Here is a 24,087-nt window from a genome sequence, read left to right on the forward strand (position 1 = left end):
CACCACAAACAGCTATTCATCCACCCACAAACCCAGAAAACAACAACAGCTTTGTCAGTTTTACTCGTAAGAAATCAATAAAAATCAGTAACCTACGTTATAAGAAGGTACACCCTCATTCCAACCTCTCCCCACCTGAAGCAACGTTGTCGAAGCTATAATCAATCTGAAGCGACGGCAAGGGCTCCTGTTATTATTTACTATAATGTGTGCCTTCTGGAAAAAGAACAAATGCAACAATTGTTTCACAGCTACTAATGTAGAAGTAGACTATACCTCGTTAAATGCCTCTCGTCCCATAGGACTATAGAAAGACACATTTGACGAGGATTTAAAGACTTACTTTAAGTCTAGCTAAGAAGACAATCATGATACAAAATCTTTACTCCTTAAAAGTTTAACCGACATCCCCTTAATTTAGGTTGATTTCTAAAGTCTTATTACTGTAAGTACCTCCTACTATTAATAAAAACGTCGGTCGTATTCGGCTTCCCGAATTTTAATCGCAAATTCGCTTTCAGACGCTACCCATGCGGACAAATACGCATAGTACGGTACGCTTTTCCATAAAATCCTAGCGTTGTGTGCAAAATGTATCTACTCTAATTTCAGGACTTCATTTACAATACCATACCAGAAATATTCAGTAGACATTCGATTTCGATCAACCAACATCGGTAAAAATTCACTTTTCGGCAACAACTCCACAACTTACCCGTTTTTTGTCATAAACAATCTCTTAATACTTAGGAATACTTTTGTTCTTACACGCTTTTACAAAGACTTCTTCTTTTTCTCCCCTCATTATTATAATTGCCTGGTTGCTGTAGGCGAAAACATTTATCAACGATCTTTTTTGTTTATTCCTGGCATAAATGGCAACGACTGTTTAGTTACCACCTTTTCAAGTTGGGGTGACCTGAATTTTCATGAATTGACGTGTCGTAGAAATTATAATTAGATTTTCTATGAATAAATAATTTAAAGCTTGAGTTCTCAGCTAGAAATACAATATCTTATTTATTGACACTGCAATTGAAATAAATAAATTATGTCCCATGTAAATCATTTTAAGCAGAATTCTCCCCAGAAAACTTAATCTCTAATAAACCCCTTTAGATATCTTAAGTAACTCCCTACGAAATCCCAGCTAAGTGCAATAGCTCCATTCAAGTATCCACTTGTATCTCCTTCTTTTCTCTTTACCAACAAACAATGATCAAGGCCGTTGCTCCACGTGGTGAAGCAATAATTCTTGGGATGAACCAGCTTTTCTGTGGAAACAATACTTGATGGCTAATTGAGACAAAATGCCTATGTAAACCTACATTCACGAGTTGAAAAGGTGATACGATATTTGGAAAGGTCATTTCGGTGATAATTCAAGTTTCGGCACTAAGTCCTACTTACCTACACTTCTGTAATATCACAACCAAAGTCGGTCATGATCAATACAATCGCTATCGAGTATTAGTATTATTGCCAAGTGATTGAAAACAACAATTCTCCTACACCACCCCCGTGTTTATGCACCCTTTGCTATATCCCGTGTTCGCTCTATTCTTTGTAGTTTTGAGGAGGCAATTTGTCATTTTTATGTACACATTTATATGACACTTTCCCCAAAAGCCAGTAAGACTCCGAACGACATAAATGAAGAATCTCAATAAATATGTAGAGTTCTTCTCATGTTCGGACTAGATATTAACAACTCACTCGTAAGGCTACTGCCCAACGACCAAAGAAAAAATAGATATAATCCTTAACCACCAAAAAAAAAAAAAAGAAGAATTCCAAGTCTAAGATCCATAATAACAACTTCTTTAACATCATAAAACAACGCCCATTCGTGAAATTTCAACATCAAAAACTTGAAATGGTAAGTTTTCCATCCACGAGGTTGATATGTGTGCACCCTCTTACTTCTCCATTGTCGTCCTGATTTCATATGTTTGTCAAAATCTTTTTCTCTGACTGGAACATGTGGAAGAATGAGATATAAGGGGATTGAAGACTGACACATGCGAGATCCTGAGAGATGGGTTTTGGTGATGGATTTTGTTTCGGCAGCAACATTTATCTTATGAAAGTAAACTTCGCGTACCAGAAAAAGGTGAACTTCACGTTATTAGTTCCCAACATCTCCTTTTCCAGACCATTCCAAGAAGCAAATCCCACCTAATGAACCTCCACGAAGCAACACACCATACGCGGAGTATGTATCTTCGTCTTCACACAGATCTCGGTCCAATTATCATCCAGCCCAATTTAAACACCCCGTTCCCAGCAAACCGGTAAACCCATCCCACCACACCCTTACAGATCAACCAACCTAAGCGCCCGCTCTACGGAGGCTTAAAACCGGGGACCACACACACCTCAGCGAAAAGCTCGCCCTTCGCAACCGCCATCTCAGCCCCAAGCGTCTCCTGGAACGCGGTATGTTTCGGAATCTCGCTTGTTGTTGAATTTACGTCAGACTCTACAGCGAGTTCTCATTTTCACAACACCATCACCAAAATCGATTACGAAAGAGATTAGAGTCATAGTGAAGTCAAGATATTTCAGGTAGAGACAGTCTTGAATTAAAATTCTTCTTCGTCAAAGTAGTAGTAGTGAGGTATCTTATATAAATTAAGGAAATAAAAAAGCAGTATAGCCAACGACAAAACCGTCGGCCAGGCCCAAAAAAAATGTAAAAAGAAGTATTTTGTGTCTCGATCCTCAAGTGAGGAAAAGCTTCGACATGTGTCAAAGGAAAAAAAAGGGGACCCCAAGGGCCAAAGAAGAGTCGAGGTTATGCCAACCTCTATTAAATGTACACCCCCACCATCCCCGTCCATCCATCTGATCCAAGAGTCCCAAGGAAATAAACCGCAAAAGGAAAATCCGAACACCAGTATAATCAACCCCGATTTTAGCGCAAAGGCTTCATGGCCCATCCATTGACCGTTCTCCATCCGGCACCACAGTATCGTCCTTCCTCGATAATATCACGCACACCATCAATCTTTGCTTCGTTCCCGAAAGTTTGGAGTTTGCAGCGGAGTAACCACTTCTCCCAGGCCCAACCGCCGACAATGCCGCCTACGCAGGCCATGCTCTCGAGACTCCCCTCTAGAAATGCGTCCATTTGGAGTTTGACTTCCACGCCGAGACTGTCGCGGCTTTTGGGTGCTTCCTCTAGCTTGGCTCCCATGGGTAGGAATGTCCACGCACGCTTGACACCGACGAACCCTGCTTGCTTGAGGCGAGGGAGGAAGGTCTTGGTGGGCGAGGCGTCGAAACCGAGGGTGGTGAGGTTGAATCCGAATTCGACGCTCTTTGCTAGACCGAGTGGTCCGGCGTTGACGATGTCGGAATCCATGATCGAGAACTCGAGGTATCCACCTGGCTTTAAGACGCGAAGACATTCGGCTAGACAAGCATCCCACTCATCTTGACCATTCTCTCCTTTAGACTTCAAGATGCTGTAGATCTCACGAGCCGAGATGAGATCGAATTGGTTGTCCTTGAAGGGAAGTACGGTAAGACGATCGACGGCAACTTGACGATGGTTCTTTGGGCCGCGGATGTTGGAGTTGGAGAGTTGACGAAGAGCTTTGGTCGTAACAGTGTAGACCTTGATGTTTGGGTATTCAGCTGCAACGTGCCATGCCCAATCACAAGTAGCTTGACCACCGAGATCGAGGATGCGTGCACGATCGGGAGAGGCACCATAAAGCTTTGGACCCATTGACGAAAGGCGAGAGAGTTTCTTTGCTGCTGGTGCAGCAATGAGACGACCGCCATTGAGAAGCCTCGATGCCATGACATTCCAGGTTGCGTGTTTCATTTGCTCGAAAGCCTCGTATTCTCTATCCTTCTTCATTCGTTCCAGGTTCTCAGGGGGGGTCTCGTCACCGCGAGCGACGTTGGCGGACATGCGTTTCTTTGGGCTCATATGAACGGTACTGAGTTGATATTTTCCGAGGAGCTGGGCTCGGTGGGCATCTGGAAAAACGACGCGCTGAGTCTGCAGAGCCTCGAATCGCGGGATGCGGTGCGAAAACGTGTCGCGGGCGCGGGAGCGAGCTTTAAAGCTCTGGAAGGCGCGGTAGTACGCTGATTCTTGCGGGAGGTCAGTTTGGGGCAATGGACATGCAACGACTCCGGTGCATGGTGTAGGTGGGATCACAGAGAAACGGACCGTTTTGCGGGCTTCAGAGCGGCTATCAGCGCGGATTTGAGTTGGCATGGGTGGGACATCGTCCTCAACCTCTACGAAAGATTCTCTTTGGATCTTGACGCTGGTGTGGCGTTTGAGAAGAGCAACCTCGTCGTCCCGCTCCTCAATGGGGTCGACGATGTTTGAGAGGTAAGAGCTTTGAGCTGCGAGCCAAAGGCCAGTGCGGTCAACAGTCTCAACAGCGACGCTATCGAGTTTGAGAGTCTCGGTGATGATCTCATCGGGAACGATCTCCTCTTGGACTGGGGCGTATCTCGCAGTTGGGAGACCTTGAGACATACAATCCGAGTTGTTTGCAAAGACGGTTTGCTGAACTGGGACAGAGCTGCTCCATGGTGTGTTGTAGAAGTTCTCGGCAGTGGAAGTGACGATGGGCTCTTGGAGAGGTGCATATCTGGCAGTGATTGGGGCAGTTGGGAGACCATTGGACATGCAATCAGACTCAGCTACCTCCAAGATGCTCTCAACTGGAGCTCCGGACGACCATGGTGTTTTGTAGAAGTTCTCAGCAGTGGTGGAAGTTGGTGGAGCATCGGCCTCTGGGGTAAGTGGGACCAAGTGCCAGGTGTGTCTAGCATTGCGAGAGAGCGTAGAGAAAAATCCTCCTGGAGATGGAATCTCAAGACGGGTAAGGCTGTTGAGCGATCGCTGGTTCTCGGGTGAGAGAATGATGGAGTTGTTGCGGTGGATGTTTGTGGTAAGTGGAGGAAGGCTCTGTTGCATCTCTTGCACACGCGGGGCGGGTGCGGGGGCTTGGGGTAGCTCGATCACCTGTTCGGGCTGGTGCTCGTACAAGCTATCGTTACCGGAGAGTGCCTGCAGGGTAGCCAAAGCAGCTGGTTGAAGTTGAATACCATTGCCCCAAACATCCTCATCGTCTCCAACTACGCTTCCGATCTCTGGCGTCGGTGGAACAGACATAACCGCCAATTGGTCGGAGCTGAGGCTGCCATCCAGAGATGGTGGTGCCGAGCATGAAGGAACTTCTTGTGATTGCAGATATTGGAAAAGAGCAGGGGACATAGGAACCTTTGGTGGTGGGGTAGGTGGGATTGGAGAGGTGAGAGCCTTGAAAGCTTCGTGTCCTGGCCATGGGTCACCTTTGGATGGGATTGCTAGTACTGGAAGAGACTTGCGGGAGGTTCTGCTGGAGATGGAGTCGACTGATTGACGGCTGCTGCTTCTGCTGGTCTGACGAGTCGCACTTCTTCTGCGCACAGAAGGCTTCCTTCGTGCCTCGTCGTCGGATGAGACATCATAGAGGTCATCAAAGTCGGTGGCTTCGGTAGTGAAAGAAGTTCTGGTCCATGGCGCCGAAGAGGGTGTGCCAGAGGTACCAGAGATAATGCTCTCCTCGCTCTCGGATGCAGTGGACTCAGCGATAGGTGCCGACATAAAGTGGTTGCCGCGGGGTGTGGGGAAGTTGTCGCTCATGGGTGAGAGCCACTCCGCTGTCCTTGATGCCTTTTCATATGCCTGACTCCGCCTGTTCATCATGATCATTGAGTTGCGTTGCGACGTAACTTCATCTTCCATTATAGTATTAAGTGACCGTTGCGTCTTGCGAGCCTGCGCAGCGGACGGCGGGCAATATGTAGTAGCTGGTAGTAAAAGTAAATCGAGAGTCGCCATTTTGAGGGCTGCAGATATGGAAATTGTAAAAATAGGTAGGTGTGGGTGTGAGCGAGCCGAACTGTGAATAGATCCCCGGTCGACGAGAGATGTATGTAAGACTACCAGAGTTACGTTCGGATGCGAGTGGATATATTAAAAGATAGAATGCTTCGACCAGGAAGACTTTCGAGGAGCCGGGAGGAACGATCAAACAAAACTCGACAGAACAACAAAAGGAGGAACAAAAAGTCAAGAAGAGATGACCAACCTAGTTTCTGGGAGGCCGTTATTGTTTATACCAGAGGTACGACGCCGTACGGAAACGCTCGTCTTTGCACGGCGTCAAGAGAGCAAAGTGGGCGCCAAAGTCAGACATGGGCAGCGCTGGATGGGTACGAGAGCGAGCTAGAGGAGAGCGGGACTGGGGTTTGCTTGTATCTAGACGCGCTTTCGAGGCCCGGTCTTCATGGCAATGACGACCTGGGGAGAGGTGGGCAGGCCGAAGCAGCGGGAGAGGGCGAAGGGTTGGATGGCAGCGGTGGGCAGGTGTAACGAGGAGCCTCGACAGCCAGCGGAATTGGCCAGACGGGGACAGACACACGCATGGAGTCGTGCTATCACCAGTTCGCTTAGGTGGTGGTTGCCCTCGGGAGCCAATTGCAACATCTGCAGGAACAGACAGGCATATTGGGAGCAGAACAGCCTGCGAACCACGAGTGCAGCTCGATCCAGATACGTACCTAACCAAAATGAGCGTCAGGGGGGGTCGAAAAGGTGTGGATGGCGCGCGCGAGTGGAAAGCAGGTAGAGAGGGTGATTGGCGCTGCCATGCAGTGAAGAGGTCGCTTGGACGAATAGGAGTTCGCTTAGCCAGCACCACCAAGAGGCCGGCGCTTAGAACCGTGAATTCGTTTGACGGGACTTCATCCACGACACCAGCACTGGCTGAGCATCAACCAGTTGGAGACCGCCAACGCGAAGAAGCAGAATGTTTCTCTTGGAAGAGGCTCAATTATCCGTCCTATTGAGGCGACTTGTGGCCGCGGGAAGAGGCCGCTTTGGGAATCTGGCAGACTCGACGTGGCCGCTTCATGCAGTGGAAGTGAGCTGACGGAGAGAGTGGTGTACGAGCATGTTGTTGAGAAGCATGACTGAGCTACCGCAATATCGAAGACTCGTGTGATCACAAAGAGGTAATCTGTGTGTATCGATGGACTTTCCAATATAGCATCAAAGTTGTGTGGGTAAGAAATGCCGATGTTGAAGATCCGCAAAACAAATTTGTTCCAAACTTCTTGGCAAGCATGACTGCCTGTCACGTGAGCAGGCCCCTATGGCCACGTCTAAAGTGGGTGGCTTACTCAAGACCATGATGATAGGTCAGGCACCTAAAATGCATTCTTCATCAATGTCTGCATATTAAATCTGACCACTACTACGCTGACGAACGCCGGGTGTCCGTCTTTTATTTCCAGCACTGGATTTTCCAGAAATACAAGCGAAAAGCTGCACGGTCTATGGATAGCAGGTCATCGACGAAGACAGATAAACACTATCCGTCTCAACTTAGACTATCTCTAACTATAGCAAGATCTCGTTGCAAAAAACGCGTACTCCGCAGATCATGAGCTTCAGAAAAGGTCGCGATTTAGCTCGCGCGACCTCTCTATGGCCCCAAAGCGTTAAAATGTTGGAGATGGGTTAAACCCGAAAGTGTCCGACGCAGATCTTCTCATTCGCTGATCTCGTACGTAAGTTAGGTGAGTGATGTTTGTGTCGCGCGATGGGGCCACCAACGGGGGCTGTTGTGTTCCTGAAGGATGGGAAATGTTGTGCAGTTGGTACGAAGCTTAAAGATCCTGAGTTGGTTTTTTGCAGATTGTTATCATGGTCTTACAGGTACGGCATTTGGATGACAATTATGCTTCTACACAGCGTTGTAGTGCACGACTCTCGGGGTAGTTTAGGTGGTCTGATGACTGTTAGTGTCTAATCATGCTTCGCGATCTGAAAAGTGCACAACAAATTCCGCATACAAATCCCGAGTTTTCATACTACACAACACATCGGGATTGCACGGGCTTTGAATAGCTATTCCGTTGAGGCTAATTACTATTTCAGCAAGTGGTGGACTCGCCGTTTATAGCACGTGTTCGTCTAAGAAACCACCCCTCAGCCAGACGCGGATTGATGAATAACAGATTATGCTTCATCAGACACGTGAAAGTTTAACTCTGGTAATCAAGTATGTATATATAAAATAATATCATAAAAACCATAATCATCCTGTGTCGTTCGACCACTGCAATCATTTCTCCATACTTTGATCCAACTTTCCCCTTCCTAACATTCCAACTCTCCAAATTCATAGTCATGACAGACCCAAACCACTACCCTCTCCTAATCCTGGGGTCCGGCGAAGCAGGCAAATACCTCTCCTGGACCCTCTCTCCTCACTACTCCCGCGTCGCCCTAATAGAAAGCAGCTACCTAGGCGGTTCCTGCCCAAACATAGCCTGTCTACCCTCAAAGAACATAATCCACTCCGCGTCTATCATCCATGAAGCCTCTTCATCCAATCTACTCGCTTCACAAATGAAGATTGATATGCAAACCATCCGCCAGCGAAAACGGGATATGGTTGCTGGCTTGCAAGAAGTGCATCGAAGCAGATTCGCGGAGAGTAAAGTAGAGGTGATCTGGGGACGCGGTGTTTTCGTCGGGGAGAAGAGTATCGAAGTTGATACCGCGGAGGGGAAGAGGCTTGTAACAGCAGATAAGATCGTAATCTCCACAGGAAGTCGAGCGAGAATTGAAGATATTCCCGGCTTAAAATCCGCGAAACCACTTACACATATCGAGATCATGGAATTAGATATCGTGCCTGAGCATCTGATTATCCTGGGCGGAGGATACATCAGTCTAGAGTTTGCGCAGGCGATGAGGCGGTTTGGTGCGCGGGTTTCGGTGGTGGAGAGGAATGAAGGGATCTTGAAAAATGAGGACGGAGATGTAGTTGTTGCTTTGAAGGGAGTGTTAGAGGGCGAGGGTGTTAGGTTTTACACCTCTGCTGTTGTGGAGGAGGTTTCTGGGATTTATGGAGAATCGGTGATGATGAAGGGAACGATATCTGGAAAGCCGTTTGAGCTGGAAGGATCTCATATTCTTTGCGCGACTGGACGTGTACCGAATACTACTGGCATTGGTCTGGAAGAAGCAGGTATCCAGCTCGATCCCAGAGGGTTCATCAACACCGACGAAAGGCTCGAGACGTCAAGTTCTGGCGTATACGCAGTCGGAGATTGTGCCGGATCACCACAATTCACTCACGTAGCATTCGATGACTTCCGGATAGTCAAAGACGCACTTCTCGGTAAATCCACCATACCAAACAGGAAGAGTGGACGGCAGATCCCCTTTACGCTTTTCACAGTCCCAGAATTCGCTCATATCGGACTTCGACAGCGCGAAGCAAAAGTTCAGGGAATCGAATACCGGCTAGCGAAATTGCCAATGGGTGCTTTCTTGAAAACCAGAACTTTGGGACAGACGACAGGATTCGCAAAGGCGTTGATAGGTGATGAAGATGAGATTTTGGGGTTCACAGCGCTTGGTGTCGGCGCAGGAGAGTTGTTGCCGGTCGTCCAGTTGTGTATGAAGATGAACCTGAAGTATACGGATATTGCGGATCTGATCATTACACATCCGACGTTAAGTGAAGGATTGGTGTACCTATTCCAGAAAGTACCTGCGAAGGCTTCATGATGTGCATAGCGGCGGGTGATAAAAGATAGTGGATAATGATGGTGCTTTCTGTCGCCAGTTTTCAGTAGAGTAATGACAATTTTGTAATATTATAGTTTTTTCTATCTTGGCTGTTCGTATCTGTCTAGCAATCCTACATTCCAAGTCTGAAATCTGCGCGCACTTGGCGGCAGAATATTAGCAGAATTCTGGAGACATGCTGATAATTCTTCAATTGCCTCGACAGGCAAAGACAGTTCTTCTGTATCTTCGCGGTCTTGTAACTCGATAGCGGCTTTCTCATCTACATGGTTCCAAAACAGTTTCACCTTAAGACCACAAGCAATCTGGCTGCTCTTTGAAGTTGAGTTGCCTTTAGATGAACCTGGCCGCTTTGGATTTAATTGAAGACTTCGCAAGAGGGACTGAGTCGTGCTGTTCAAATCATTGCTGGAGTTGACCGGGGAATCTGGCGAGGCACCCAATCCAGATACCTTCAAGCCAGGAGACAGGACCCAGAGCGAGATGAACTTTGGAAATGATGTTTTAGTCGGAGTAGTAGATACTTGTGCCGGCTTCCATGATATCGGCGAAAGTAAGATACGCGACACGCACTGTGACAGATGCATCCGTATCAACTCAGAGGCAAAAAATACAGATAATGAAGGTGCTTCTAAAATCGAGCCAGTCGTTGAGCCGTTTGGCTGCGAAGACGGTCGCGAATTGCACAAGAGCCTCCATTTGTATAGACGGACTCCTTCTGCTTGCGGGTCAACTATGCCCAAGTATTGGTTACAACCTAAGCAACTCAGTGGTTGATAATCTAATTGCTTGTTTGACAGCTCTGATTTCTAAGGGGGGATCAGCAGCGATTCGATAAAGAGGATGGCTCAGGCATGTCCGTCAGCAAACCGTTACAAACCCAGCATCGGACAGCCATCCACTTGATTGATTCAAGTATCTAAAGCAACTCTAGGACGAGATGATGAAGATACAAAAATGCAAATGTTCCTCGAACTTATCCCGTATCCCTCCATTGACTTTGGAGAGCGCGGAGTGCAAAAGACGAGTGTGTCTACCGCATTCTAAGTAGTTAAACCATTTTCCGAAGAGAAGGTTACGTCTACTTAGTTGCCCAATGAAATGATGCAAAATGGTAGACATATTGTCAATTTGGGGCATTTGTATCGGTGATCAGACAATTGAGGAGCAAAAGCATGTATGGCCACCTTCTTGATGCCCAGAATAGGAAGTAGTTTGGTGAGAGAATAATCAAACGGGAGAAGGGATATCATCTTACCTGTAGCCCTTGAATGTTGGAACAATCGGCGCTGGCCAGAAGGAACGTTGTTGGGTCGACAAAGCCGGTAGATTTTCTCGCAATAAACTTTGAGTTCGCCCCATAGCCTCTGTTCGCATTACTGTCGGTATGAGAATGGTGTTTGTGATCGCTTGATCCATTGTTGGGTCCATTCTGCTCATGCTTGGGGACATCGGGCTTATGGCAATGCCAAAACTCCATCATCTCTGCCCAGTTCTCACTCGGGAGATCTTTCCAATCCTTGATCGAGCCATTCTTGATGATGATAGCGCTGCATTCGCGACAGGAGAACTCAGCGTCTTCTCCCAAGTCCCGAGCAGACCAAGGAGTTTCATTCTCTTGCAGATTCGCTACAACCCTCCCAGAGCTTGGTGCACTTGCCAGTGGAAGACGCCATGAGACTTCTTTTTGCCCAGACACAGGTTGTTGAAGCTGGGAGTAAAGCGTAACTTGTCCAGGCAGGATTAAGACCGAGCTCAGGTCTTGGTGAGATACGAGAATCTGACGGCCACCATCCAATACCTCTACTCGAGTCGAGGAATCAGATGGCGTATTCAGAGCCGCGATGACAGAAACTTGACGGATATTGGACAAAAGCTCAGCATATATCAATGGCTTCACTCCAGCCATCTTATAGTATCTGCACAAGAAAGTGATGGGATCTAATCTTCAGCTTGACGTTTTGCTAAAGAACGAAACGATATTAACATTTTTGCGGTCTTCGCGTCTAGATTTGTTGACGCGAAGGCCACGGCAAATAAATAATCCGATCCGAACTCGATCCACAAGTTTTCGACAGAGGTTTCTGTTCTCCCAGTCATTCCATCAATACTAAAAAGATTTCATTGTATCAGATGCTTCTTTCTTGCAGCAGGCCAATTTCACATTTCATTGTGTACAGGTTCTGGAACAGAAGAATCCAACTTATCACCCTCGCTGTGGCAGTCTTTTCTAAGACTTCGACATTGCTATATTTTCAAGATGCACCCACGACCTGCCACCCTATTCATCGTCTATTCCTCGCCAGATGTTGCCTTAAAGCTCACCTCTTTACATTGATCAAAAGGAGGTTGGCCAAAGAACAACTTCCCACCAGCAAAGCTCCTGCGAATGCTCGCCTCGGCATAGATTCTCATCTCCGATTCATAAGCTCCAATGCTACTCTTCGAGATGCCTCCTTGAGCTAGCTTATCAGACAAAATCGAGGCATCTTTCAGAGCAGTTGCGACTCCAACGCCTCCGGAGGGAGCCATAACGTGGATGGCATCTCCGATCAGTGCCACTCTATCAGAAGTCTCCCACTCAGGAAGCATTGGAGGCCCGGAGATGATGCGGATTGCAGCTCCCTGAGACGGGTCTTGGAGCTCGATGATACATTTGAGTGAGGGGTCCCACTCACAAGTAATATCAAGGCCTATCTCGGTCGATGGTCGATTTATTGAAGCTGTGACCGCATCCTCAGTCATGCCTAGGAGTTTGGTCGGTAGTAGCATCGACCAGTAGAGATAATCTTCTGGAAGCTCCATCTCTGTCAAGCTCCGGTTCGGGAATGACATCTTTTCGACGAACATGCTGACTGGTAATTCGCTTCCCCAGATGACCTGTTGGATCACTGGTGCAGTGTCTCGGACAACGACAAACCACTGAAGCGCTTTTGGGAGGATTCGCTTCTTTAACTCATCCGTGATGGGAGTTTTTCCAAATATGCAAATACCTTCTGGGTCCACAGTCTTGAAGTCTGGTAGGAAAATCTGTCTGATCTGGGAACGGCCGCCATCAGCGCCCACCAGCAAGGTCCCAGACGATTCTGTGCCGTCTTCAAAGGTGATTGTGACGGAGTCAGGGTTGATGGTGTATTTGCTGAACTTCTTGCCAAATTGAATTTTGTCTTCAAGCCCCTTCACTAGCACTTTTCGAAGTACAGACCTGTCAACGGTGTATGGACGAATGCCACGAAGGGCTCTGCTTGAGATCAAAGTCGCGGAAAGTGCATTGATCGTGCTTTCTCCCATCACTGTCACAGCACAGCAGTTCTCGAATTCCTTCCATAACTCGAGACTCATGGTATCTTTCAAGTGCACAATCGTATCAGGAAATATCTTAATTCTATATCCTTGTGGTCGATAATTCCAAGTGGGGTCTCGCTCGTAGATGGTAAAGTCAATTCCTTTCTTGAGCAAGGCCTGTGCGAGTGCGAGCCCAGCAATACCCGCTCCGACTATCATAACATGATCAACACTAACCGGAGACATTATTGCTAATAAGGACTCGGCAATCGAGAGAGGTAAAAAAATGAGATAGGATAAGTATATGCACACGTGTTCGCGACGACTTTCGCGTAGACTTGGGGAATTTGACGAAGTTTATAGTGTTACTCCAACCCTGGGGATGGCCATCGAGAACTTCATAACATATGTTGTTTAGCGTCGCCATCGGATTTGTTGGTTTACGGGTCTAATTGTCAACTGTGCCTTTTAAGTTGGTCTTACCTGCATGTTACCTAGAAACATTGCTTATTGGTGGTGCATTGGCTGGATAATTGGAACGAAAGAACGACAGTTCGTCATCATTTGGCTCATTTGTATACTGCAGACCAAGAAGGAAGTATTGTCATCTTCATTATTGATTTAAACCTATCCCCCAAATCTAGCACCATGGCGAGCTTTGTACGTTTTCGTGGACGTGCCTGAATCAACTTCGTCAACAAGTTCTCAAGACATAATAATTCACTTTCTCTTGACTCTACCGCTGATCAATCTATTGAGAGATAAAATTACCCCCTGAGCAGGTACGCAAATCCTGAGTCTCAGAAAATCTACTCAAATAAATCATGATAAGAAATTAAAATTCCACGAGTGCAGAACAACACTTGCCATTCATTTGTGACCCTGAAACGACAAGACTGGCCTTTTATTACATGTTTGATAGTTTCTACTTTCGGTCGGACTATTTCTTCTTCATTCATGGAGTTGGTGGTTTAAGGGCTACGAATTTAATTTTGGTGTTGGTGGTACGAAAGGAACGAAGCGGGCCGCTATTTAGCAACGCTGGGTGTCAGCCTAGCGGACCCTCTTTAAAGTAAGTGTGGGGTAGTTCCCAACAGCTTCATAAAATCAGGACATTTCCAATGTGCTGAATTTGGGACAAACCGTCAAAATGTCGGCTCCTATGATAGCATGGCTACCTTCAGTGAACAGAGTTTACAGATATCTGACAAGTAGCGATTGGTCTGCGCAGTCAATCGACCTCGAAAGTGTGCCAATACACGATGTGGAAACAGCTCCAGAAAAGCGACCGAGAACATTAAAGCACTTACTCAAAGCGAACCACATCAACCATTCGGTCCTCTACCATAACCTCGAATACCATAACCACCTACCGCATATCCTAGGCTCCGCATACATTCTCGGCGCAAACCATGATCAATTACAGAAGATATACGACCATGAATCGCGGAGCTTGGAGGGATGGAAAGACTCCCCCGCCGAGATCACAGATGCAGACTGGAGGGAATTCCTAGGAAACCACAACTACCAACGCGCATACGTAGATTTCTTTGAAGACGAGCTCGCCCTGAAATTCGACTATGACTGGAAAAAGGTAGCAGAAGAGTACCTTTTCACCGGCAAACAACCACTCATCAATGGAGTCATTTCAGGACGTATGTCCCCATCCCATCCCCACGAACCATCACTAACTCTTCGCAGTTGGCCATCCCCTAATCCATCTCGGCTACGCCTATGAATTCTCCTCGAAAGAACTCGGCATGGAAGCCCTAGCGCTATCATCCTGCTCCTACTCCTCCCTCCACAAATACCTCGACGACCCCTCCTACACCCGACCCTCCACATACAGTACAACCTCCCCCCTCGAAATCCTACACAAAATCCACAACGACACCCGATTCGACGGACTCTTCCCCTCAAAAGGCTTCCAAAACTTCGACATCCTCTTCTCGCAGCACGAAAACCTGATCTTGGAATACTGGAACGCCTGGACAATCTCAGACCCCAAGACCCAATTCCGCGAGTCGCAGGAAGCGGCGATAGACCTCTTGATCAAGACGGTGAAGCCGGGAACACACGCGTATGATTTCTTCATGGTACATATCCTTACGACGTCGCACGCGGTACGGATCTTAATTCCGCTGATCCCGAAGCGATTCCACGTTAGTTTGGTGCGACAGTGGTGGTTACTTACCATCGCGGTGTATATCATGCAATTGAGGCCGGAGATTGATGAGGATATTGTTGGAAAGCCTGGAGGGAAGAGCTGGGGGTATGTGGATAAGATGGCGGTGGAGGGGGGGTGGAGTGCGGATGCGCATTTTGTTAAAGGTATGTACTCTCTCTACATCTTGATTGACGAATGGGGGTGCTAACTAAGACTAGCTGTACGCGCGATAAAGGAAGCTGCGTTTACGTGGGGTGATGTGCATGAGAAATATCTCTCTGCTGCTGTATATTTGGTGGACGATTTCAAGGGATGGACTGGATTTGGATCTGCAGAAGAGGAGCAAGCTAGTTTGGGATATTGAATGATGCTCTGAACGAAACTGTAAATTGAAAAATGGGAGTGTACATCCTGGGAGTTTGTGTGGAATAGCAGGCGTTTTCTAGCATCAATAGCATCATAATTCCATCAATTATTTTTTATAACAGAAAGCTAGCTACATATTCCCTTCATACTCCCATATACCACAGCAACAAGCTAATAAACGCCATACACATATCTACCAAATCCCACAGCAAAGTTGCTCCGCCCCCTCTTCTTCCTTCCTCTTACATCTCTACCCCACCTCAATCCTCAATATCATCATCACTCAAAACCAACTTAACCTCCCTATCCTTCGCAACCGGCAATCCGCCACTCCCTCGCCCCCTAATAACCAGTCCCTTCTTCCTCGGACTCGACCCTTCTCCAGGCTTATCAGTAGCCCACTCCTCGCCCACCACACCCTCTCCGTCCTCATCAGGTGTATCCTCACTCTGCGGTCCAATCCCTTTAAACGCCGTGACTTTCTCTAAATCCCTGATCACCGCATTCGAAGCCGAGGATTTAGATTTCGCTTTCGCGAGGAGCGTCATATAAGGCAGTCGTTCCAGCAGCATTTCTTTACGCGCGGATGTACCTATCGAGAGGAGCGGAGCGGGAGGTTTGTCCTTTGAGGTCGAAGAGGAGTGCGTGGAAGGTCGTTTCCAACTCTCCACCGTCCCAGGTTTAGCTTTCGCGAATTGCGCAGCGCCGCTCGTGATGGTAGAGAGATGTTCTTCTTCTCCTTTCATAAGTTTAGTAACCCAATGGTCGATCGTAGATTCGATTTCCTCTTTCATACGCCAGAGCTTCAAGCTAGTTGGGTAGAACATCTTATACGCGTCTCCGCCCTTGCCGGTGCGAAGACCGCTCGCTGCTGGTGAAGCGCGCTTTACGGGGTTAGGAAGGGCGAAGAGGATGCCGCGGACGGCGATTTGGAAGGTGATTTCGTCTTGTCGCAGAATGTCGCCGCCGGTTCCTCGTCCGCCTGTGCCGCCGCCAAAGCCGGTCGAGTTGAAGGAGCCGTCCCAGGAGGGACAGAGGAGGTCGCTGTCGGAGAGGGCGTCCAGACAGCCATTTACGTGGTCGAGGGTTGAGACTTCGAAGGAGGTGGAAGGGGCGTCGCAGGAGAGGAGGTAGTTCTCGTGGAGGGCGGCGATGAAGGTTTGCGTGTCGGTTCCGGTTTCGTCGATTAGTTCGTCGACAACGATTTGTGATCTGTATGGACGGGCTTGGAGGGACAGGTAATCTGGGAGTTTTTCGACATCCTCGTTGGGAGGTAGAGATGGTTTCTCTAAGTCACGTTTGTTGTAGACGACTTTGCCAACGGCATGGAAAATACCGAGACTTGCTTCTCTTCGAGTGACCATTTCAAGACTTTCTTCTTCCATTTTGGTTAAAGCAAGGTCCTTACTAGCTTTCTTTCCTTTGCCAAATGCAACTTTAGCTCCCCAGTCTCCGTCTACATCACCTCGTAGACAGAGGAATTCCAAAGATCCAATTGCGCTTCGAATGTCCCCAATCTCCCCAAGTCTTTTCAGAACAAGAGGCCCAGGTGTCTTCCTGCGTCCGGACTTGCGAGATTCTTTTTGCACAACAGTTTCCAAGGCTTTAGCAAGTAGAGTTGGCGCTATTGGGTTGAACTCAATGACACCAACACCAGGATGCTGCAGTATCTCTGGGCCAAGCAGACGATGTGCTGTAAAGCTATCTGCCGATGCTGAGGTAGTGGTGAGTAATGTTTCAGATATTATCATAACAATTGGCGTCACAGGCTCTTTTGGTATATCCTTATTATGAAACATTGATAGTGGAGGAGTATTGGATGCTAGATATTGTAAAATAGCGGTTCTGAATGATTGCAGAGCTGTTGAAGAACGTGTAAACGTATTTGGAAATTCTTCGACCAATATTAGCCTTTTCCGTCGATCGAGAGGTCTGGTATCCGGTTTCGCCGGTAAGGAGCCATCTGTAGAAAATATGTCCAATTGTCCAAACTTTCCACCTCTACCCAGAAACTCCTCAAATTGTGCGGACATTGACTGGAATCCGTCACCGGTTGCGACTGAGCCGACAGGATTTCTCCATTCGAGCACTTCGCAGTCCATTGCGTCTGCTAAAAGTCCGACTGTCGCCGTTTTCGCGGTGCCAGCTGGTCCTTTCAATATGAGCATGCGCTGCCTCATTCGACCACCCATAACGTCTTCCAGCCATCCACGAACATCTCCAACTTTCTTCTTGTGTACTACCAGTTCGTCCAGGTTTGTGGGTGCAAAACGCTCAGCCCAAGGGCGCAAGTCTTCCTCCACTCTGATCGTAGAAGTAGATTTCGGGTTCTTCATGAACTTCTGGCTCATGCTAGGAGCGTCACCATCCGTTCTGCCAAACCCTTCCAGTCCCCGTTTGCGAGCGGCTACCCTAATCATGCTCGACGAATTTGCCTTTTGATCCAACAATTCGTCGTCAGAAATGTGATCAAACTCATCTTGTTGAGAAGCTTTCGATTCATTGGAAGGGGTTCTTGTAGGTCTCGCATCCTTCCCATTGACTATGCCAGCCTCCTTCTGCCGCTGTGCCTGTTTCGTAAAGAATGAGAAGATATCCCCGCTCTTAACTTTGTCTTCCGTCTTCCCCTTTCGCTTTGGCTTCTCTGGACTATTGCTCGCGCTTTTTGTACTCGCACGAGAGGTTTTCGGGAGGTATATTGGTGCCGCATTGTGGGGATGATTCGCCGTCTTCGCACGAGGCTGAGATTTGGTCTGAGCTACCATTGACTGGCCAGACGGCTTCGCGGATGATGTAGAACCTTTCCCATTTGAGATCTGTGTAGATAATTCAGTGGAGGGGGCTCTCAACTTGGACGTAAGAGCTTTGGGTTGAGGTGTTGGGACTTCGTCGTCGTCGTCCGAAGATGGGAGGACATTGCGCTTTCGACGTTTGGCTGGGGGCGCCATGCCGGCGGGAATTGGTCACGGCAGCTCTTCATCCGTACTCATATAGCTCTTCTTGAGTATTGGAGCTACGAGCTGGCTTCGAAGTGTTGGTAAGAAAATATTCTATGTCATCGTTGCTTATGACAAACGAGGTGGACGCGCACCGCGTTTAATCGGGGATAACTTCGCAGCCGATAACAATCTCGCCTCACCCCCATCCAACTTCTCCACCTTTCACATCTAGGCATACAAGAGTTACCATTATCCTATCCATTGAGAGACTAAGATATCACTTATTATGGGATTTATTCTCGTTTCCAAATATTCGGATTTGCTGGGGAAAATCTTGATCTTATAGCAAATCCGTAATGGATCTTGTGCTAGTCCACGATGGTGACAAAAATACCAAGCTGTGGCAAGATGTTGAAGTTTTTGTTTATCTAAATTAGCGATTTCTTGTTGATTATTTACTCGTGGAATTTCTGACCTCATATCCAGCCATGAAAATCGGTTCTGTTGCGTTTGGGTCGTCAACTCAGCCGCAAATTAACGGTCAGCTCTTCCACCTCACCTGCGTACATTTGCAATGCTACACAAAATAAACAAAAGCTCAAACTCAACCAGATTCAAATGTCGTTTACAGATATAGGGCGGTTGCGAGCGCATCCTATCCAATCCACGCTCTTACGTCCTTGGGAATGGGCATTTCTTTTCGTCGATAAGAAAACCAAATATTGGGTGCAGCGACCGCGATTCAAGGGTAATCGACCGAACCTCAGCATTTCAACCTCGGAGGATCAAGTAACATTGCATCACCTTTGTGCTAACTGCCAATCCATATTCCAATCGTCAAAACTTCTTCACGGATCATGGCAGCTGTTAATTGACTCTACTGAGACGCATTTGCTTCATGGATCACTTAATAAATTGCGAGAATCAGCCAAGGGAGGTTGCCACTTTTGTTCCTTGTTGTTGAATTATATCCAAATCACAGAGCTGGAAATCATAGGAAAAGCCAAATGTCAATGTTGGATTACGATCACTACAGGTTTCGGAAACTGGTCAGCTCACTATGACCTTTTCGTCGGATTCGGCACCCCATATGCATCGACAGACACCACAAAGAACCCATTACGTCTCGAACTCATGGATCCAGGTCCTGCAAATTCTAAGAAAATCTCGTTCGATTATAAGTTTCGAGATGCGCCGTCACTCTCCTCTGTTTCGACAGGCTCGCTTGCTCATTTCGAATTGGCTAGCTACTGGCTCCGCAACTGCAAAGAATTTCATTCTGCGTGTTGTAAGACTACCGACTCTTCTGTTTTGCCAAGTAGACTCGTGGATGTAGGCAGCCTCCATCTACCGCAACTCGAATTATACATCTGTAAGGCATCCGATCATGACCTACAATATCTAACCCTGAGCCATTGCTGGGGTGATGTCAAAGACCTTCCCACTCTGAAAACGGAAAATCTTCAGGGTATGCAAAACAGTATTAGTCTAGATACTTTGCCAAAAACTTTCACAGATGCTATTGTCATAACCAGGAATCTTGGAATTAAGTATCTATGGATCGACTGCCTCTGTATCATCCAAGATAACGCTGAAGACTGGGCACGAGAAGCTTCTTTCATGGGTACGTACTACGAGAACTCACAATGCTCAATTGCCGCCGCTTCAGCGGAGAATGCCCTCCAAGGATGTTTCTCGTCTCGTAATCCACTCACCATTGCCCGCTGTCATATCGCCGGTCCAGATCCCCAATCCAAAGGCCTTTACATCAAACCTGCTGAAGCATCGACTCTAGATGAGGTCACCCCCCGACTGAATACCAGAGGCTGGGTGTTGCAAGAGGAGAAGCTGTCCCGACGGACACTAACACTAGGAAAAACTGGTATTAAGTGGGAGTGTAAATTTGGAAAGGCAGCTGAGAACGATATGTACGGCATTGGCACTGGGAGACGTCGAAAAAGCGATCGTATCCGCAACCGTCTGTTTGAACCTGTCGGTTCGAATCCTTGGTCAGACACACAAGTCCTGTCGCTGGACTTCCTCAGCGTATTCCGAGATGGATACAGAAGCAGTTCTCCCGCAGAGTTTCACTGGTACTGGTTCTCGTTGGTCCACGATTATTCAAAGAGAAACCTCACTTACTCATCTGACAAGCTCGTGGCGCTTTCTGGCCTGGCGAATGCGATCAAAAGAATTGTGAGAAAAGAATATGCTGCGGGTCTTTGGGAGGACAATCTGAATTATGATCTCCTCTGGAAAGCTGTTGGACAACCTTACCCCAAGCCAAAATCTTACAGAGCCCCATCTTGGTCTTGGGCTTCGGTAGATGGCATTATATGCTCGTCTGAAGATACAGGTCTGGACGGCGTATTCCAATTTCAGGATACTATCAGTGATTTGCCTATTGCCCAACTCGCCACAATTGAATCCGTGCATGCGGTTACCTCATCAGCGGACACCAACGGCACCGGTCAAGTCCTCGCCGGCGACCTAACAATCCGCGGAATGTTAAAGGAGGTTCGACTTTCGGAAATGGGGCACAGACTTGACACATGGGAGCGCCATTGGGATCGAAAGGTCTTCACAGATCAACAACCGCTTCGTTATTTCCCGGATTCGTCCGATGAGCTTGAGGACAATGCGTTTTTGCTTCCTATGCGGCAGGTGCGGAATACAAGTGATAGTCCGGGGATATGGCAAGATGACTTTGTGTTGAAGATTGAGGGGTTAGTACTGGTTCCGGGAGAATATGGGATGTTTATGAGGGTGGGCGCGTTTATGTTGTGTAGTAGGAAGTTTGACAGGAAGATTGCGGACTGGTTTGTGGGGTGTGAGGAGAGGGAGGTTGTGATTAGGTAGGTTTGGCGTCTGGGTTCAGAGGATTTAGCTTCTCTGGCCAGACGTAATTTACCTTTAAGCGTTATTAGATACCGTGTGATTTGGCTGAGCATGTAAATTTGTCTTCTGATATACGGTCCAGAGGATTTAATCTCTATCCCCAAATTTCAAAAAGAAGTTTACTTATGACTGTTTCAAAGATACGGCATGAGGGTTTGCATACTTACGTTCCAGTGTCTCGATATTAAGCACTCAAGTATAGAAAACGTAACCGAAAAAGCACCGCCTTTTTTAAAAATGAATTTTATTCTCATTATAAGAATTTTGGAGGTAGCAACAATACTACATTCCATAAAACACGTGCACTTAGCTGCAATACATAATCTCTATATCAAAATGAGAAGAGAATAACATTCTTCTCGAAAGAATCTGAGTTGGCGGCTAAATAAAGCGTCAGATGTGGGCCGACAAGAGGTGAGGGAAAAGGAGGACGAGAAAGCTTCATGAACAAGGCGACAAAGTTGACATGATTGCTGAAAATAGTCGTTAAACGTGGTAATACCAAGTTCGTGTTCTAAGAACATTCGCATTCAAATCTTTGCTAGAATTCATTGACTCAATGTGCATCACAAACTGAACGATCACTTGCAAGGTGGGGGGAGAAAACTTGCTGTGCTGTTGATTGGTTGTGTATTTGGGGACCATATCAAGTTTTGTGAGAAGACAAGATTTACAGGGGTTGGAGCGAAGATGATGCGCGGTGTTAAACACTAGAGGGGGTGTTGTGCGACGGCTTGCGGCAAACAAAATATGTGCCGGAAGAGAGCGTGGGAGAATCGTCAAGGCATTCTGTAATGTGGTCAAAAGTACCTAGGTAATATTCATTCTATATAAAGTTTGAACCCTCATTTAGAAGCATCGCATTTGCCGAGAATATAGGAAATACCGGACATATTCTCATCAAATAAATATCGTTTTACGCGTCTTGATTGTGACTTGTATCATCTATTGCGAGAACGGATGTGTTTAGTTCTGCGGATATGTGGTCGTTGTGCGACGTAAGCGACAGCGAGGTGTGATGACAGGAACTTGAGAGGATGATGTGGTGGCTCTTAGTTGACAACATAAGTGGCAGAACTTTCTATTATTCTGTTAAGTTGAATTATTATGAAGAGTAGGTAAGTGCTGTTCAATTATTAAAAGGATTTGGAGGTATCTTAATTACCAAGAATAGCAAATTAAATATTGGTTATTTTCTGAGTCAATTATTGAAAGAAAAAACTGTTTTGGGAGTCTCGGCTACGATTTGTGTTAAACACCACGAAAGTGAGTACATCGGGTTGCGCGGGTATGAGGTTGCGGGAGGGTGGAAGCGGACAACCAAGTAGCTGGAAGGAGGATTTGGCGGGTGGTGCGGTACTTTGCGGTATGATATTCAAGTAGTTGATCCGTCCTAATTATCATGGGGGGTCGATAATTAGCTTTTAATTATGAAAAGGATAGAAAACATTTCGTAATCTGAGAATAGTAGACGAGATGTGGGTTATTTCGTAATTTAATTGAAAAAGAGTCGTGGTTGGGACTGCGGCCGCGGTTCGTGTTGTAACACCGCGAATGTGAGTATATTTAGTAGTCCGGGTACATCAATAGGGGGGGTGAGTAGGGTATTTGGAGCGGAACATGAAGGGGGTTGTGGTAGCTCGTGGTGGATAATTTGGTAGCAGTCACCCGTGAACATCCGGGGTCGTGACAAAGATTTTATAATCTCTGAAAACGATAGACGAAATGGAGATATTGAGTCAACTTGAATGACAAAACATGCGATATTCAGTCCATCTGATTGAAGAACTATCTTGCGTTGTGGTTACATCTTGTGGATGGTGAGGGTGGATGGAGGTGGATTCAGGGGCAGAGTGTTAAGCGAGGCGAGACGAGGAAGGACAGACGACACTTCAACACAAGACACAGAATAGGAGACATGAGAGGGACAAAGACGCAAGACAGAGATAATTTACATGAGAGGTAACAAGTCACTTGATAGATTTGAGAAACGATGATTGATTGTTGGCTAGAATACAGGCTGGTGGTGGTACAAACAATCCGAAATACAGAAGCGCTGATGACTATGGTCCACCCGATGACTATGAACCAAGCTACTTCCCTAGATGATGGTTAGAATGTTTTAAAGAAGGTGAGGAATCAAATTAGGCTTACTATTCCTCATCGCTCTCACTCTCGCTCTCGCTTTCGTCCTCGCTCTCGTCGGATTCCTCACTTTCCTCGTCGGTGGTGCTGTCATCCTCATCCATATCCGTATCCGTATCCTCGTCTTCATCTGTATCCATCGGCTCTACCACGACTCCCGAAGCTGCGGCTCGTTCGGCAGCTCTGGCCAATAGGATCTCGCGGTGGTGGTCAATGGTTCTCTGAATTCGCTCGGTCATCACGTGATGTTGCTCCGCTAGGTATTCGAGGCTTTCCTTGGTGTAATTGGAAGCGCGATAGTGTTTCGCGCCTTCCTTGAAGCCTTCGACGGAGCCGCGGCAGAGAGGGCAAGTGCGAATTCGTCCGTTTACCGTAACTTCCAGCCATTGCCTGAGGCATCGCTTGCAATAGGTGTGTTTGCAAGGGTCGGTTGTGATGGGGTCTTTGAATGTCTCCTGGCAGATGGGACATTCATTGTCGGTATCGGGGGTGGAAGAGGAAGGGGCGTTGGTAGTTGTTTCAGCGGACATTGTGAAGATGAAGGTGATGTTTGTAGTGGTTTGAGGAAGTATGTGTGATGTGTGCAAGTGTTTGAGGAATTGTAATCGAAGGAGGCTGGCCTTCAAAAGAGAGGAGGGAACCACCTCTTTTATTCTGAC

At 47.1% G+C, this 24,087-nt stretch overlaps 9 protein-coding genes across 9 annotated transcripts; 4 read left to right on the forward strand and 5 right to left on the reverse strand.

Moving 5' to 3' along the window:
- Positions 1–2,917: 2,917 nt before the first annotated feature.
- GLAREA_08747 (S-adenosyl-L-methionine-dependent methyltransferase) lies at positions 2,918–5,860 on the reverse strand (the record flags this gene model as incomplete). The annotated part of the gene is made up of 1 exon (XM_008077708.1): positions 2,918–5,860. One exon carries the CDS (start codon positions 5,858–5,860, stop codon positions 2,918–2,920), a length of 2,943 nt encoding a protein of 980 aa, XP_008075899.1.
- A 147-nt stretch (positions 5,861–6,007) lies between these two features.
- Positions 6,008–6,394, forward strand: GLAREA_08748 (uncharacterized protein; the record flags this gene model as incomplete). The annotated part of the gene is made up of 1 exon (XM_008077709.1): positions 6,008–6,394. One exon carries the CDS (start codon positions 6,008–6,010, stop codon positions 6,392–6,394), a length of 387 nt encoding a protein of 128 aa, XP_008075900.1.
- A 1,821-nt stretch (positions 6,395–8,215) lies between these two features.
- Positions 8,216–9,607, forward strand: GLAREA_08749 (FAD/NAD(P)-binding protein; the record flags this gene model as incomplete). Its single annotated transcript, XM_008077710.1, has 1 exon — positions 8,216–9,607. One exon carries the CDS (start codon positions 8,216–8,218, stop codon positions 9,605–9,607), a length of 1,392 nt encoding a protein of 463 aa, XP_008075901.1.
- Positions 9,608–9,708: 101 nt separating this feature from the next.
- On the reverse strand, positions 9,709–11,537 carry GLAREA_08750 (uncharacterized protein; the record flags this gene model as incomplete). Its single annotated transcript, XM_008077711.1, has 2 exons — positions 9,709–10,437; positions 10,887–11,537. 2 exons carry the CDS (start codon positions 11,535–11,537, stop codon positions 9,709–9,711), a joined length of 1,380 nt encoding a protein of 459 aa, XP_008075902.1.
- Positions 11,538–11,920: 383 nt separating this feature from the next.
- Positions 11,921–13,159, reverse strand: GLAREA_08751 (FAD/NAD(P)-binding protein; the record flags this gene model as incomplete). Its single annotated transcript, XM_008077712.1, has 1 exon — positions 11,921–13,159. One exon carries the CDS (start codon positions 13,157–13,159, stop codon positions 11,921–11,923), a length of 1,239 nt encoding a protein of 412 aa, XP_008075903.1.
- A 904-nt stretch (positions 13,160–14,063) lies between these two features.
- On the forward strand, positions 14,064–15,444 carry GLAREA_08752 (uncharacterized protein; the record flags this gene model as incomplete). Its single annotated transcript, XM_008077713.1, has 3 exons — positions 14,064–14,568; positions 14,615–15,244; positions 15,299–15,444. 3 exons carry the CDS (start codon positions 14,064–14,066, stop codon positions 15,442–15,444), a joined length of 1,281 nt encoding a protein of 426 aa, XP_008075904.1.
- Positions 15,445–15,706: 262 nt separating this feature from the next.
- On the reverse strand, positions 15,707–18,394 carry GLAREA_08753 (P-loop containing nucleoside triphosphate hydrolase; the record flags this gene model as incomplete). Its single annotated transcript, XM_008077714.1, has 1 exon — positions 15,707–18,394. One exon carries the CDS (start codon positions 18,392–18,394, stop codon positions 15,707–15,709), a length of 2,688 nt encoding a protein of 895 aa, XP_008075905.1.
- Positions 18,395–19,003: 609 nt separating this feature from the next.
- On the forward strand, positions 19,004–21,244 carry GLAREA_08754 (uncharacterized protein; the record flags this gene model as incomplete). The annotated part of the gene is made up of 1 exon (XM_008077715.1): positions 19,004–21,244. One exon carries the CDS (start codon positions 19,004–19,006, stop codon positions 21,242–21,244), a length of 2,241 nt encoding a protein of 746 aa, XP_008075906.1.
- A 2,192-nt stretch (positions 21,245–23,436) lies between these two features.
- GLAREA_08755 (RING/U-box) lies at positions 23,437–23,958 on the reverse strand (the record flags this gene model as incomplete). Its single annotated transcript, XM_008077716.1, has 1 exon — positions 23,437–23,958. The coding sequence occupies one exon, from the start codon at positions 23,956–23,958 to the stop codon at positions 23,437–23,439; it is 522 nt and encodes a 173-aa protein (XP_008075907.1).
- Between the last annotated feature and the right edge of the window lie 129 nt (positions 23,959–24,087).

This window comes from Glarea lozoyensis (genome assembly GCF_000409485.1).
Source record: "Glarea lozoyensis ATCC 20868 chromosome Unknown GLAREA1, whole genome shotgun sequence".
Lineage (NCBI taxonomy): Eukaryota > Fungi > Ascomycota > Leotiomycetes > Helotiales > Helotiaceae > Glarea > Glarea lozoyensis.